General features: G+C 40.9%; 1 protein-coding gene across 1 annotated transcript; it reads left to right on the top strand.

The window, feature by feature from the left end:
* The first annotated feature begins 1,016 nt into the window (after positions 1-1,016).
* On the top strand, positions 1,017-11,081 carry dnajc24 (DnaJ heat shock protein family (Hsp40) member C24). Its single transcript, XM_004069381.4, has 5 exons — positions 1,017-1,180; positions 2,428-2,582; positions 6,098-6,233; positions 8,331-8,399; positions 10,649-11,081. Exons 2-5 carry the CDS (start codon positions 2,481-2,483, stop codon positions 10,840-10,842), a joined length of 501 nt encoding a protein of 166 aa, XP_004069429.1. The 5' UTR covers positions 1,017-1,180; positions 2,428-2,480; the 3' UTR covers positions 10,843-11,081.
* Positions 11,082-13,076: the final 1,995 nt, after the last annotated feature.

Here is a 13,076-nt window from a genome sequence, read left to right as displayed (position 1 = left end):
CAAACAGTATCCAGAACTTCTCCATTCCCTTTGAAAACTCTTCCATTTCCCCCTCCCATCAGGTCAAGAGTCTGGGTGTCATCTTCCACAGCACCCTCTCCTTCACTTCACACATCAATAGCATCACCCGGTCTGCCTATTTCCACCTTCGCAGCATCCATCGTCTTCGCCCTTCCCTCAGTCCTCATTCCACAGCTGTCCTGGTGCACAGTCTTGTCACGTCCCGCCTGGATTACTGCAACTCCCTTCTTTTTTGCTGTTCTGCAGCAGTTCCATTGGCTACCAATCACACACCGAATTACATACAAAATACTTCTCCTGACTTTTAAATCCATCCACAACCTTGCCCCCCCCCCCCCCCCCCCCCCCCCATATCTATCAGATCTTGTTCATGTCGCCACCCCCACCCGTACCTTTGTCACTTTGGCTCTGGAACTCACTACCTCCTGACCTCAGAAACATTGGCTCTCTCTCACAATTCACCAAGAAACTAAAAACTCACCTCTTCCAACTTGCATACTTTCCTCCGTAACTTGTTATTCCTGGCCTATTTGAAATATTTATTTTTTTGCTTTTATTGCTTTCATTTTTATTTTCACTTTTATGTACGGCAACCTTGGGTTCCTAGAAAGGCGCATAACAAATAAAATGTATTATTATTATTATTACTGGCTTTAGCAGGAGGACATGTCTGGCCCTGCAGGGTTTGAGTCCCTGGTGGTGTAGTGTGTTATTGATGGTAGTCTTTGTTACTTTGGTCCCAGATCTCTGCAGGTCATTCACTAGGTCCCCCGTGGGGTTCTGGGATTTTTGTTCACCGTTCTTGTGATCATTTTGACTCCAACTTACCTGAGCAAAATGATTTACTCCATTCTACTTTGTGACTTAGTATTAATACATTTTTATAACATAGCTTTACTGCATAATTGTGTCATAATTGTTTTTTATATTGTTATCACTATTTTTGTTGTTCAAAAAAGTGTATGACAGCGGAACTGTTGTCACCGGTCTTTAGATTTCCGGGGACCTTTAACGGGGTAGGACTGGAGCGTTCCGGTTTGGTTTGGTTTGGTTCTGTTCTTCTTCGTGTAAACATTTTGAACCAAAACGGCAGACAGGAGAACTACTGGACTAATTCTGAAGAACTGAGAAAAGTCCGTCAGAACCTTCTGTCTAGACGGTGAGTAAGTGTCTTAGTTCCAGAACCTTCTCACCTCACTTCTTCTCTGTAGCTTCAGTTACGGGCTGGTCTCCGACCAGTGTTTTTCTACCGCTTTTCTGAGCCAAGGCACACTGACTTTCTCCTTGACAAAAATCCCGCAGCTCACCTGGATCCAAAATGAAAAAAGGAGAAACTCTATAGTCTGTATTGATGTACAGTCCCTCCATGATCTCACATGCATTTTTGTGATAATTGTGGCAGAAAAAGCTGGAAGTTGCAGCTGTTTGTTCTAAAAGATGTAATGAAAGTTAAGTTAGTTTTTAGTAATAATTTTCAACTAAATTATTTGACATTTTACCCTGGTAGTTATTTTTCCCTTCAGTTTATAACATGCAATTTTATGTAACCTCAAATAAAAACTAATATATTCTTTCAAAATAGTGATTTATTTTTTAATATTTATTTCAATGTTGGTGCAAAGGCCTGTAATGTTTGAATAATTATATGATATGTTTGATAAAATTTACATAAAAAGACTAAAATTATATTTATGTTTTCTGTAGCTACAAAAAAAGTGAACATGTTGAAGTTTGATTAGTTTTTCTTTTGTCTTAATGAAAGCTGCAGCTAAATCGCGGTACCGTCGTACCGTCATTCTTATGAAAGTTTCTTCATTTGGAGCATCGCAGTCTGAGTGAATCTGCCCCCCCCCCACCCCCGTTCACCTTTTGGACTTAAAATAACATTTATTAAATTGTTTGAACAATAGACATGATAGTGATTTGCGGTTTTAGTATGAACTCTGAACAGAGACAGAGTTTCTATGGTTGCTGTTTCCTTCTACCATGGGTGTTGAGTTTTCCATGGACCTCCTTGGATTTTGTGATCCCAGCTGCTGATGAGCTGAATAAAATAGAATAGATAAACTTTATTTATCCCACAAAGGGGACATTTTCTTGTCTTCAGCAGCAAAGAAAGGGTTAGGGTTTAGTGGTCAAAGAAGTGAAAACATGAGAGGCGTTGAGGGAAGCGGCCTTCATGGCAGCTTTACTGTCCTCAGTGAGAGCCTGTCTGGGTCAGATGTGGTCATTTTCCTTCTGCACAGTGATGTACATCCCTGTGGGGGTCTGGAGCGCCTCCCACGAGTTTAGAGTCCATTTTTAGTGGAATGGAGGTCTCTTCTTTGCCTTGTCTGTAGTTAGACTTTCTCTTTTCTGCTTGTATTCATCTGTCTTTATTTCAATGTTTGCCTTTTTCCTCTGAAGGATCTGGAAATGCTGAGCGTGTGCTGAAGCGGTTGTTTACTGCGGCTGCAGGCATGTGTGCCGCGGAGCAGACTGACCTGTATGCCGTCCTGGGAGCCCACCCCTCAGACTCAGTCCAGCAGCTCAGACGCCGATATCAGCAACTCGCCTTGCAGGTAAAAACTTAAGCTTCAGGAGTGACCCTCCCACTCTTTGTTTTTAATTATTTTGTATTAAGTTTCATAAATCAGAACAGACCAGATGAAACCTCATGCTTGTGCTGCATGACTGCAGGGCAGAGGTGGAGGTGGAGGGATCCCTGCAGCTTGAAACCCTTGTGTTTCTCTGATGGGGACTGCAGGCTTTAAATTAAAGCTGCAGTCTCTAATAAACTCAGATCTCTGTGAGTGGAGTGGAAATGCCAGGAAAGATCCTGTTCTGAAGAAAATCCTCTTCAGCAAACGTTTGTTAGGAACGTTCACAACAATACATTTATAGGAACTTTCAGGATTGACTGAGCGAAAATCAAGACAAAATGAACCAATTTTAAAAGAAGTAGAACCTCCCTTCCTGGTGTCCACTGCCTCGTCTACGAGGGTCTGTTCACACCAGCAGATCCACAGCCGCTTTATTTATTGAATACAGAATGGAATCAGAATCATGGCAGCCACACGGTGTGAACATACTGATGTGTGGTAGTGTGGGGTAAGATAACTGTCAATAATGTATTCATGGAGGTTTTTCAGTAATAAAACACTAGTTTTAACCACACACACAAAAAACTGCAACTTTAGAATGGATTCACCACAGAAGACTGAACAGATGTGCACTAATGTGACGGTGATACTGAGATGTGGATTGCATCAACAAGGTCATCATAACACAGGATGTCTTCTCGCACAACCAAACAAGCTCAGCATTCTCTTAGCGAATGTGTGCTTTTATGTAAAGCTGCCTTCATCCAGCTGGCGGTAAAAGCTGACCAGAGGAAGCTGTTGGTGTCTATTGTGACTCAACGTCACGCTGCAGCTCAATGACCTCCGTCTGGAGCGTCATCAGGACTCGGCGCACAGAGATATTGGGAGGTCGGTGTTGGACGAGTCTGTGCTTTCATCGCAGGCTAATGGGAAAAAAACTCCACTCCTTTTGTCTCCAACTGTCTCTTAATATCGGATGAAATGTCTTCAATTCTCCGGACCGCAGTGTTCCAGGCCCACATCAGCAAAGTCCTGCTACTTCTCAGGACAAATGTTCTCCACCACTTTCATCACGCAGTCTGTATCAAATTCTCTGCTTTGGAATCCATGTTTGTACCTCTTAGCTAGCTTTTGTGGGGTTTCATTTGTCTCACGTGAGAAACGTTGCTGTGCAGTAAAACACATTCCAGTTGCTTCATGTTTTCGCTCCGCTCCGTCCCACTTTGTCAAAGTTAGCATGTCTCGTCTGGTCATGCCTCTTGATGTTAAACTCCTTAAAAACAGTCACGGTCTCTTGCCGTGTTAGGCAGACATAGTTGTTTTGTGTTTCAATAAAAACATGGGCCAACTTCCACTTGTCCTAGAAGTGGCTGCCTCTTTTTCAGCCAATCACAATCAAGCATTGGTACACACACTTCTTAGACGGCTGTGGGTTGCAGATTATTGCTGTTATGACATGAGCTCAGGTGAGGGCAGGTGAAAATTTGGCTGGACTTTGGACATGGCTGGTTTACATGTTCGGCTGCTGTTGCCTGGCAACCACAACCCTGTATTTTGATCTGCATTATTCCATTTTCAACAGAGATATGTCTATCAAGAATATTTTCCTGTTATGGATCCATAGCATTTCTAATTTATAACAAATTCAATTTACTTTAGTTTAATTTAAAAAAAACTCAATATGCATTCACAAATTTGAACAATGTTTGTTTGGGAATTTGATGTCTATGCCTGTGACCCCCCTGACATATTTTTGACAGAGTCAACAGGACAACTGTCATATTATAAACAAAGAAAAGTCAAAACAAAGACAAATTGTGTTCGCAACAGACATGCTAAACGTAAAACTGAATGTTTTCAGATTTTTCTGCAAAGTTGTGCAAAAATTAGTCTTTCTGAATACTTTTTCTATTGACAGATTTCTCACCCCATACAGTAGGCGGCACAATAATCGGATGGTCGTTGTAATTCCAGCCTGTGCAACGCACAAATTGCAAAAGACGTCATAAACTGTGATTGAAAATGGTTACTTTAAACATGTACACATGCTAAAATATTCTAGTGCCATAAATCCCCTTTACCCATTTAATCAATTGAATGGAGCCCTGTTATTTAAGATGCCTGCCTCTTGTAGACGATGGTCATGTTTAGCATAATCCAAGTTATGCTAAAAAAAATTTCAAATAAAACTGTTGCAGTGAAATGGAAAGGATGGATTAGTTCTCTTTTGTTTGTGTTATTTGTTCATGTATTGCAAGGCACATTATCATCGCAATATTGATCACTAATATCCCACACCGCAGGTTTTCCTCATATTGTGCAGCCGAAGTGTGTGATACAGACATAGACTATACAAAAGAACTGGACAAACAGGAAATGCTGACGGGCTCACAGAAGCCAAAATCTCATGGACTGTGTCAGAATTCCCACCCTGACCCCTAACTACTAAAACATTATCCAGTGCAGCACTACGTAGAGCCCTGAAGTTTAAAAGCAATTCAGACACCACGCTCACTACTTTTATTTTATTTTAATGGTGTATATGGCGTCTGTGATTTCACAAAGTGAAAATCTAATTGATCTAAGCGTTTTGCAATGATTATTTATGAATCCCCTGTCTCCTGAAGATAAAAACGTTGATGGTTTATTTTAAAAAAAAAGAAATGTAAATACATTTTTTTGCCAAAAATTGCTCCGACGCTATGCGCAATTGTGGTCTATATTTGCTTATCTAGTGAGCATCGATGCACACTGGGAAATTTCTAGGGCACTGGGTTCTGGGATTGTAGATTCACAGGACTGTACTACATAGTGCACTGTGTGGAAGTAAGTTGGACACATCACTGTGGTCCATCAGGTTGCTGAACTAGAATCTATTGCTGTGAGGTTCTGCAGAACTTTGGCCCGCTTTGCCATCAGCATTTTGACTGATGCTAAGGTCATTAGCTGCTGTGCAGCTGCAGGGCTTCACTCGTTCTTATCTGAGCTGCTACGAAGCACCGCAATCCACGTTTTTATATGATACTGACAGCAACATGTCACAGTTTTGGTTCAGTTCCCGTCCCACGTAAAAACTAAGTAGTTCATTGTTGTGTCCAAATTCCTTCCCTACTCTCTATGTAGCGTGTTCAGCGTTTGTAGTGCTGTCCGAATCTACAATTCCAAAATCCAGTGCCCTGGAAATTTCCCAGAAGACTCATAAACGATCGCCGCATAACGCTCACATCAATTAGATTTGAACTTTGTGAAACCGATGACGTTGTATCATTTCCAATACCCCCTACTGCTTACTAACCTCGTCTGGCTCCAAATGGTTGCATCTGACTGAAAAGGCTTCATTTCAGTGGAGCCTGAAGGAAGGCATTTTCAATGGACGACGTCACACTCGCTCAGTCCAGTTCTCTTATACAGTCAATAGGTACAGATTGTTTGGTGTCAGTGTGCCCTTCATTTGTGTCTTCTAATGTCGCTGATGCTGAACCGTGTGTCTTCAGTTCCACCCGGACCGTGTGGGGGGACAGCGATCCTCAACCGCAGAGTCTGCTCTGAGCAGGTTTTTGGAGGTAGATGCCGCCTGGAAGATCCTCAGTGACCAGAACACGAGGAGGGAGTATGACTCCCAGAGGAGAGGTGGGCTTCCCCTCCGTCTGTCTGTCTGCCTCACGTGGATCTATTTACCCACAGCAGCTGCTTTTCTCACACGTAGCAGCAACACTTTAGCTATTTCTGAAAATCACCTCACATGTGGGAGAGGCTAACTGGAGGCTTGATGAGGTATGAAGAGCCAAGCATGCTGCAGATGTTGTCCAGGTTAAAGCAACCCTACAAACTAGTGTGACTGCAAACATTTGCAGCTTACCTGATTGTTTTCTGGTGTCTGCGGTCAAAAGTTTTACTTGGAACATCTTCTGATGGGACGGGCTTCAGATGTAACTCTCTGATCCTTGATGCTCAGAAAACTGTATGATATTTGCCTTCTCCAGGACTTTTCTAAAAGGATGCAGGTCTTTTCTTTATACAGATCTTAGTCTTTGTTCTTTTGGAACCAAAACAAACCATAAAAATCTTTGGTTCTGGACGTCAGTATAAAAAAGTGACTGCTTCTTTTGCTTTTGGAATAGTCCAGTCGCAGTGTGATCCTGGAGAGTTGGTTTAGTGGTTTAGGTTGATGGAAGCTGACATTTCCTGTAAAAGGCAGTCATTGAATCATGTTTGACCCAAACCAGTGAGGAGCAGGATTCATTACGCCTGCTCCCGTCTGTGCTGGCACACGGCACATTGCGCATGAGTTTTCGACTTGGACGTCTGCTCTGACCGCACGCTTGTGCCAGCCTGCTGCGTTCAGGTGATGCAGGTGCAGACCCACAGAGGAAAAAAAGTTCACTTCCTGTTTTTGCATCAGTATGTGTTTCTCCACGCTCCTGTTTGTCCTTTTCTATCATGGTTTGAACCTCCTTAAATTATCAGGAGTTTAGCAGCTTTTATTGCTCTCTCAGTGTATCGCTAATTAAAAGTGACGCATAGGTTAGCACTAATTATTCAGCGTCATTATGGATGCACAGCCACACGAGTCGATAATGACTGTTACAGTTCAGGAAAGACCTGTAAAGAAAGCGAGAATCTCAGTCTGGCCTTCATGCCTCATCTTTCTGTTTGGTTCAAAAATCTTGAGACAGCTCTCAAGCTCCAGTGGAAGGCTGACCATTTACCCCACAATGCAACTGAACTCCTCTTCATCAGACACCAACACACCAATAGGATTTTGGATTGAAAGTAAATGTTTTACATGCTCTGATTTATGCTCATGATCACATTATAGCAGCGCTTTGCAGACCACAACAATACTTGATTTTATACACAGTACAGACCAAAACTTTGGACACACCTTCTCATTCAAAGAGTTTTCTTTATTTTCATGACTATGAAAAATGTCCTTCTTTAGTAGTTTTTCCTTTAATTGAACTCACCTGGAAAACTAATGACCACAGGTGTCTGAGATGGATGTCAGTGATCCAAAGAGCCCAAATACACAATATCATCCATCAGTTTGATTGAAAAACAAAGAATTTGATCTTTTTGACACTTTGCTTAATAACTTGGAATGCACGGTGCGACAGTTGTTACCACACTATAGTAAGTATGCATAATATTAAGAAACCAGCTTTCTATTGTTACTAGGACGCTGCTAATAAAGTTGTTCAAATGGATTCACATTTTATAATATATTTAGAAAATACAGGTTTTAGTTTTTTTTACATATATATGGGACATCCGTCGCACCTTAAAACTTAGAGATGGAAGTTGGGGTCCAATTTCTAGGCTTGTACTTCCACTATATCACATTTAATGGTTCCTAAATGAAATCTAGTTTACAAATAAAGTTTAAAGCAGCTGCAGATGTTTTACAGAGGATGAAGATACCTCTACCCTCAAAAGTTAAGGGAAAGAGGAAGCTAAAACCAAACAAAATCCGATGCCCACTTTAACCTGACACAGGCCGGGCTTTGAAAATATTGTCAACATTAAACTGGTCCGTAGCCTGAAAAAGTTTAAAGACCACTGATCTAAGGGACCATTCTACCCCCCAAAAACCAAGTAGCAAATTAAGAGGATTTAGTCTCTCATTGTAGAAACCACTGACAACTTCTGCTGTCTATCTCTATGACCGATAATGGGACCACTATTGCTACTTTTTGCTCCCAGTAATCCTGATTTGTACTTTTGCAGCTGAGGCACTGAAACAGGACTGGCCAGTAGACTATACAGTCCACCTGGAGGACATGAGCTTTGACCCAGGTAAGAACTGCTGCCACATGACCTCGACACATCAGACTTTAAACTAAATCTCAAATCTAAATTTTAGGTTGACTATTTGAACACCTGTCCGGGGACTACAGATGAAAAATAGCCTTTGGGCTAATTCTGGCATATTGCAGCCATGCTTTTAATGTGCACTGTCCCTGTTAAATAAACGAATAAATAAAATCAAAGGAAACTTTCATTCCAGGTGACTCATGTCGACTGGGCAATACTAAAATTTTTTACAACTTCCTTAAGTTGGTTATCCTAGTCACTTTGACATTGGGAGTTGGGTCATCTAGACCCCACTAGACAGTGCTCTGAACCTTTTTTCTTCAATGATTTGTGATCTTCACTGGTGTCCATGGATTACATGAAATCCTCTTCACCTTTATCCCCCTTTGTCATGGTAGGGAGAACACGTCAATGGTCACCTTGACCGCATAGGATAGCACAAGGGTCAACGCTGAGTTTTGAAAGAAGGCCAAATCACACAAACCTGTTCAGCTCCTTCAGCTTTCACCGCCAACAAACAGACAGGAAAAGAATAGCACGAAAAAGGAAATTCTTTGAACTACCGTAACTCTTCAGCTGTTTTTTTTACGCAACAGTTCTACGTAATTAACGTCATTACAGTCAATTCTGAAGCAGCGAGAAGCAGCTTTTCTCAGCTTTCTGTCGTAGAGTTATAGTAGTTTACAGAGCATTATTTCCTGTCTTCAGAGACTGCTCCAGTGTTAAAGACCCACTCCCATGAAAATGGTGTTTTTGCTGTTTTTAACATGTTCTTCGCACAGTTTTATCATCATGGAGGTCATATATAAATATAATTAGGGTTGAAACAACATTTCTGAGTATTTCTTTACTCAAATTGTCGTAAATCAGAGCAGAGGAAAAATGCTATGCATTGCCGCGGGAAGGTCTTAAAAGCACTGAATTTATGAAGTGAGGGTTAATGGCCGACGAAGTGTGTTGGGTTACGTTCCAAAAAGAACCCGTGATAGGCAAAATCCGTGAAGTAGAAACCTTTATTTTATTTTCAATTATATATTTTTTACAATTATTATACAATTAAATACTCTTTTATACATTGAAAAGAAAGAACAGACAATTTTAAAGGCTCAAGCATTTGTTTCACACATAAAAGTACTTTAGAAACGTTTTTTTCAACAAATAACTTCTGTAGTGTAACTGTCAAATAATAATTTTAATCATTGATGTGAACAGAAGGCTTCAAATTGCGGAGATTAGCCCCGCCCACCGCGACCCGAGTAATTGGATTAAGCGGGAAAAAATTTAAAATAATCATGAAAAAAATACAAAGTACAGTCGTACAAATAGTGACTCAGGTGTATTTCACAGCTCTTCAGACTGAGCCGCTGCATCCTGACTCCGCTCTGCAGTGTTTTCTTCTTTTGAAGCCCGTGGTGCAGCTGTGTTTGTTCGGGAGAAGAACATAGTGAGTGATGGCCAGTTGTTGTCGCTCTTTTTCTATGGGTTTTAGAGAAACTTGAAATTGCAAGATGATTTGCACGTACGTAATGTAAATTTGGCAAGCTGATTTACGTACCTGTACATATTAAACTGCAATGTTATTGATGGTAGAGAAGAAGCGGAGTGACTTTTTAGCCAATCAGAATGCAGAACACAATGCACAATGCAAATCTGTGAAGTAGCGAAACCGTGAAAAGTAAACCGTGTTATAGCAAGGGATCACTGTACTGCTTTTTAACGAACGCCGTGGAAGCCTGAACCGTCTGACGCGAAGTGGAGGACGGTTGCTTCCGCGAAGTGCATTAAAAAGTAATAACACACACTTCGAAGGCCATGAACCCGCTTATACTATGGTCACTTTTAAAAGCAATACATATTAACCAGTTTTTAGTCCTTAATTCTTGTTTTTTTTTTTTTCGATTTGGATTGCTTTTCTCAAAAAGTGATCCGGCGCATCAGTTGAGTATTTTCTAAACATTATTGTAAGATGTTTTCTGGTTTAATAACATTTTACATTATTTACACTGTGAAATATAGTTTTTAAACACATTTTTTAAAGGTCTTTTGCTGAATCCTACCTGATTGTGTTACGTTTTAATGAAAAATACCAGGGGACAAAAATGAACCAGAGGGCCAAACGTTAAAAAGGGGCCAGAAGGATCGCTGGAGGCTGAAGCCAGTTCTGCTGTGCTTTATAGACTAACATTTACAAAACAGAAAAGAGGAAGCTGACTGAGCCGCTGTTGTTTCAGACGACCGCATGTTTGTGTGCGACTGTCGCTGCGGAGGAGGGTTCAGCATCTCGGAACAGGAAGTGGAGGAGACGCAGCAGGAGGACGGGAAGGAGGGAACGCGCAGAAGCGTGCTGGTCTGCTGCGACACGTGCTCGCTTAGTGTGTGCGTCACCTGGACATCCAACTGGAAAGCTCAGCTCCATGGAACGTGACTGTGGAGGTTCATGAGGACGGCTGTCACGGTCTGGATACACGGTGACCTTTCACCTGCAGTGGATGTGTCATGTGACAGTCTCACAGCTAGTCCTGAACGGTTGTTAGAGCTGAGCAATGAATCTTAATGTACTTTAAAAAAAATTTTATGACACATCGCATAAGTCATTTATTGTTCATTATAAAAAATATATATATATTTTTGAGTACAAAATAAATAAATACAAATCTGACCAACCTTCTCCTTTAATGTTTCACTCCAACGGTTCTGCCTGCAGTCTTTCAGATGGATTATTACATTTTTAAATCCAGATTTTTCTACAGTAAAAATGTTTTTGTTGTTCTGCAGCTCTGTTTTAAAGTTTTAGTTTCACTTTGAACCATTTTCAGCGGCATAAAAAGCTCCTTTTTTTTTAAACAAAAAAAGAAAAGTTACAAACCTTGAAAAGTCTACATTGAATTGATTATTGAAAAAAAGGTTTAACTTTGTTTTAAAATCTTTCATTGTCATAAAAACCCCAAACATTTATAAGAAAAAGATGCATTAATGATGGCTTCTTGCTTCAGATTGTTTGTGAAAATGTTGATGGACAGAAATCAAAGCATCAGTACCTCTGGATCTAGGTCTTTCATACCTTTGGTATCAGTGGTAAGTAAAGTCTGTATTGACACCCAGAGGGTGTGGGGGGCAGAGGCGGGGTGTGTCTGGTGGGGAGGGGCTTTTGTGACAGCCAGCTGTTAATTGAAGGCGAGAAGGAATATTAATGTGATGGACACATGCTGTGCACAAAATCACTCCCAGCAGCACTTTAGATCACTTTCACCCCTCTATCACAACCCCACCTCCAGAGTAGCCCCTCCCCCCCAGCTCTGCTCACACCGCTTCCCTGTCTACAGGTTTTTTTTTGCTCTTCAAAGTGAATTACTGGGTCTGTGTCACTGGTGGCTCTTTACCTTAAAATCACTGATCCATGTTCAGTAGCATTCCAACAGAAAACACCTTCATACAGCACACTCACACTTCCATGCACTTCACAACTGCCCCTCCCTACAGAAGCAGCCCCCCTGCCCTCACCAAATGTGTAAAGAGTGAGTACAGTTCTAGTCAAATCCACCCAAATAGACATCACACCTGAAGGTCATAGGACTGGATCTTTCATGGAGCTCCAGGTGGAGGGAGATTGTCAGTGATCTTGCATTTCTTCCATTTTCTAATAACTGCTCCAACAGCAGGTCTCTTCTCTAACTGTTTATTGCAGATTGGTTCATCTCAGTCTGATTCAGGTCTACAATCTTATCCCTGGTGTCCTTAGACAGCTCTTTGGTCTTGGTCATGGTGGAGAGGTTGCAGTTGGTTCAATGAAGATAATGAGTGGAGGATAGAAGAACTTCTGAAGGGTCTGTGAGGAACCCAATTCTTGGTTTCTATATCAAACCCTAAACATATATTTTAGAATAAAACCAGGCAGTAATGTGAAAAATGTCCGTGACCACTGAACTTTAACACCTCATGATAGATTTGAGTGATACTGTTTAAAATCGTAACTTCAGGTTCTTCACAGCCGAAGAAATGAATTCATTACATAAACTGAAATAGGAAGAACCATAACATTGTAATATACAAAATAAGTCATCAGAAGGACAGTTTTCTCATTAACCATGTTGTCAACACTTTTAACATTTGTCTTAAAAATGTTTTTTTATTTCAGTTTCCTGGACTTCCATGACTCTCAATAAAACCCCCTTGTCTGACATTCAAATGTCACATTAAAACAGCGAACTACCGTAATTTGCACGTGATGTAGAAGTCCAGAAATGGTCTGTGATTGCCGGACACAAATACATATGACCTGCATGTTCATCGGACGTCTAAAGTTTCTTCTGTCATTCTATTGTACATCGAGTGCAACACCATGAGTTTCTCTTTGATGTTGTCAAATATTTCTGTACAGTTGGGGCTTTCAAAATGACCAAGTACCATGACATAGACCGTAAAGTGTATTTGTTTCCCATTTTTGAGCAACAAAAACAGCCTATGCCTTGAAGGTTAATTTCTGACTATCTGTGGATTTATTTACCAAAAAAGGAAAAATTCTTTAAATGTCCTTTTGTGATTTTCAAAGTAACAACTGAGGCTGCGATAAGAGTTCACCTTTTAGTGTTGGATCTTGCTAATCCTTTCGGTACAGCTCATATCTGTGTTTGTTAGCAAATTAAGTCATTTTAAAAAACA

This window comes from Oryzias latipes, chromosome 6, assembly GCF_002234675.1.
Source record: "Oryzias latipes chromosome 6, ASM223467v1".
NCBI classification, from domain to species: Eukaryota; Metazoa; Chordata; class Actinopteri; order Beloniformes; family Adrianichthyidae; genus Oryzias; species Oryzias latipes.
The sequence above is the reverse complement of the archived record's forward strand: the minus strand, read 5'-3'. Positions and strand labels throughout refer to the sequence as shown.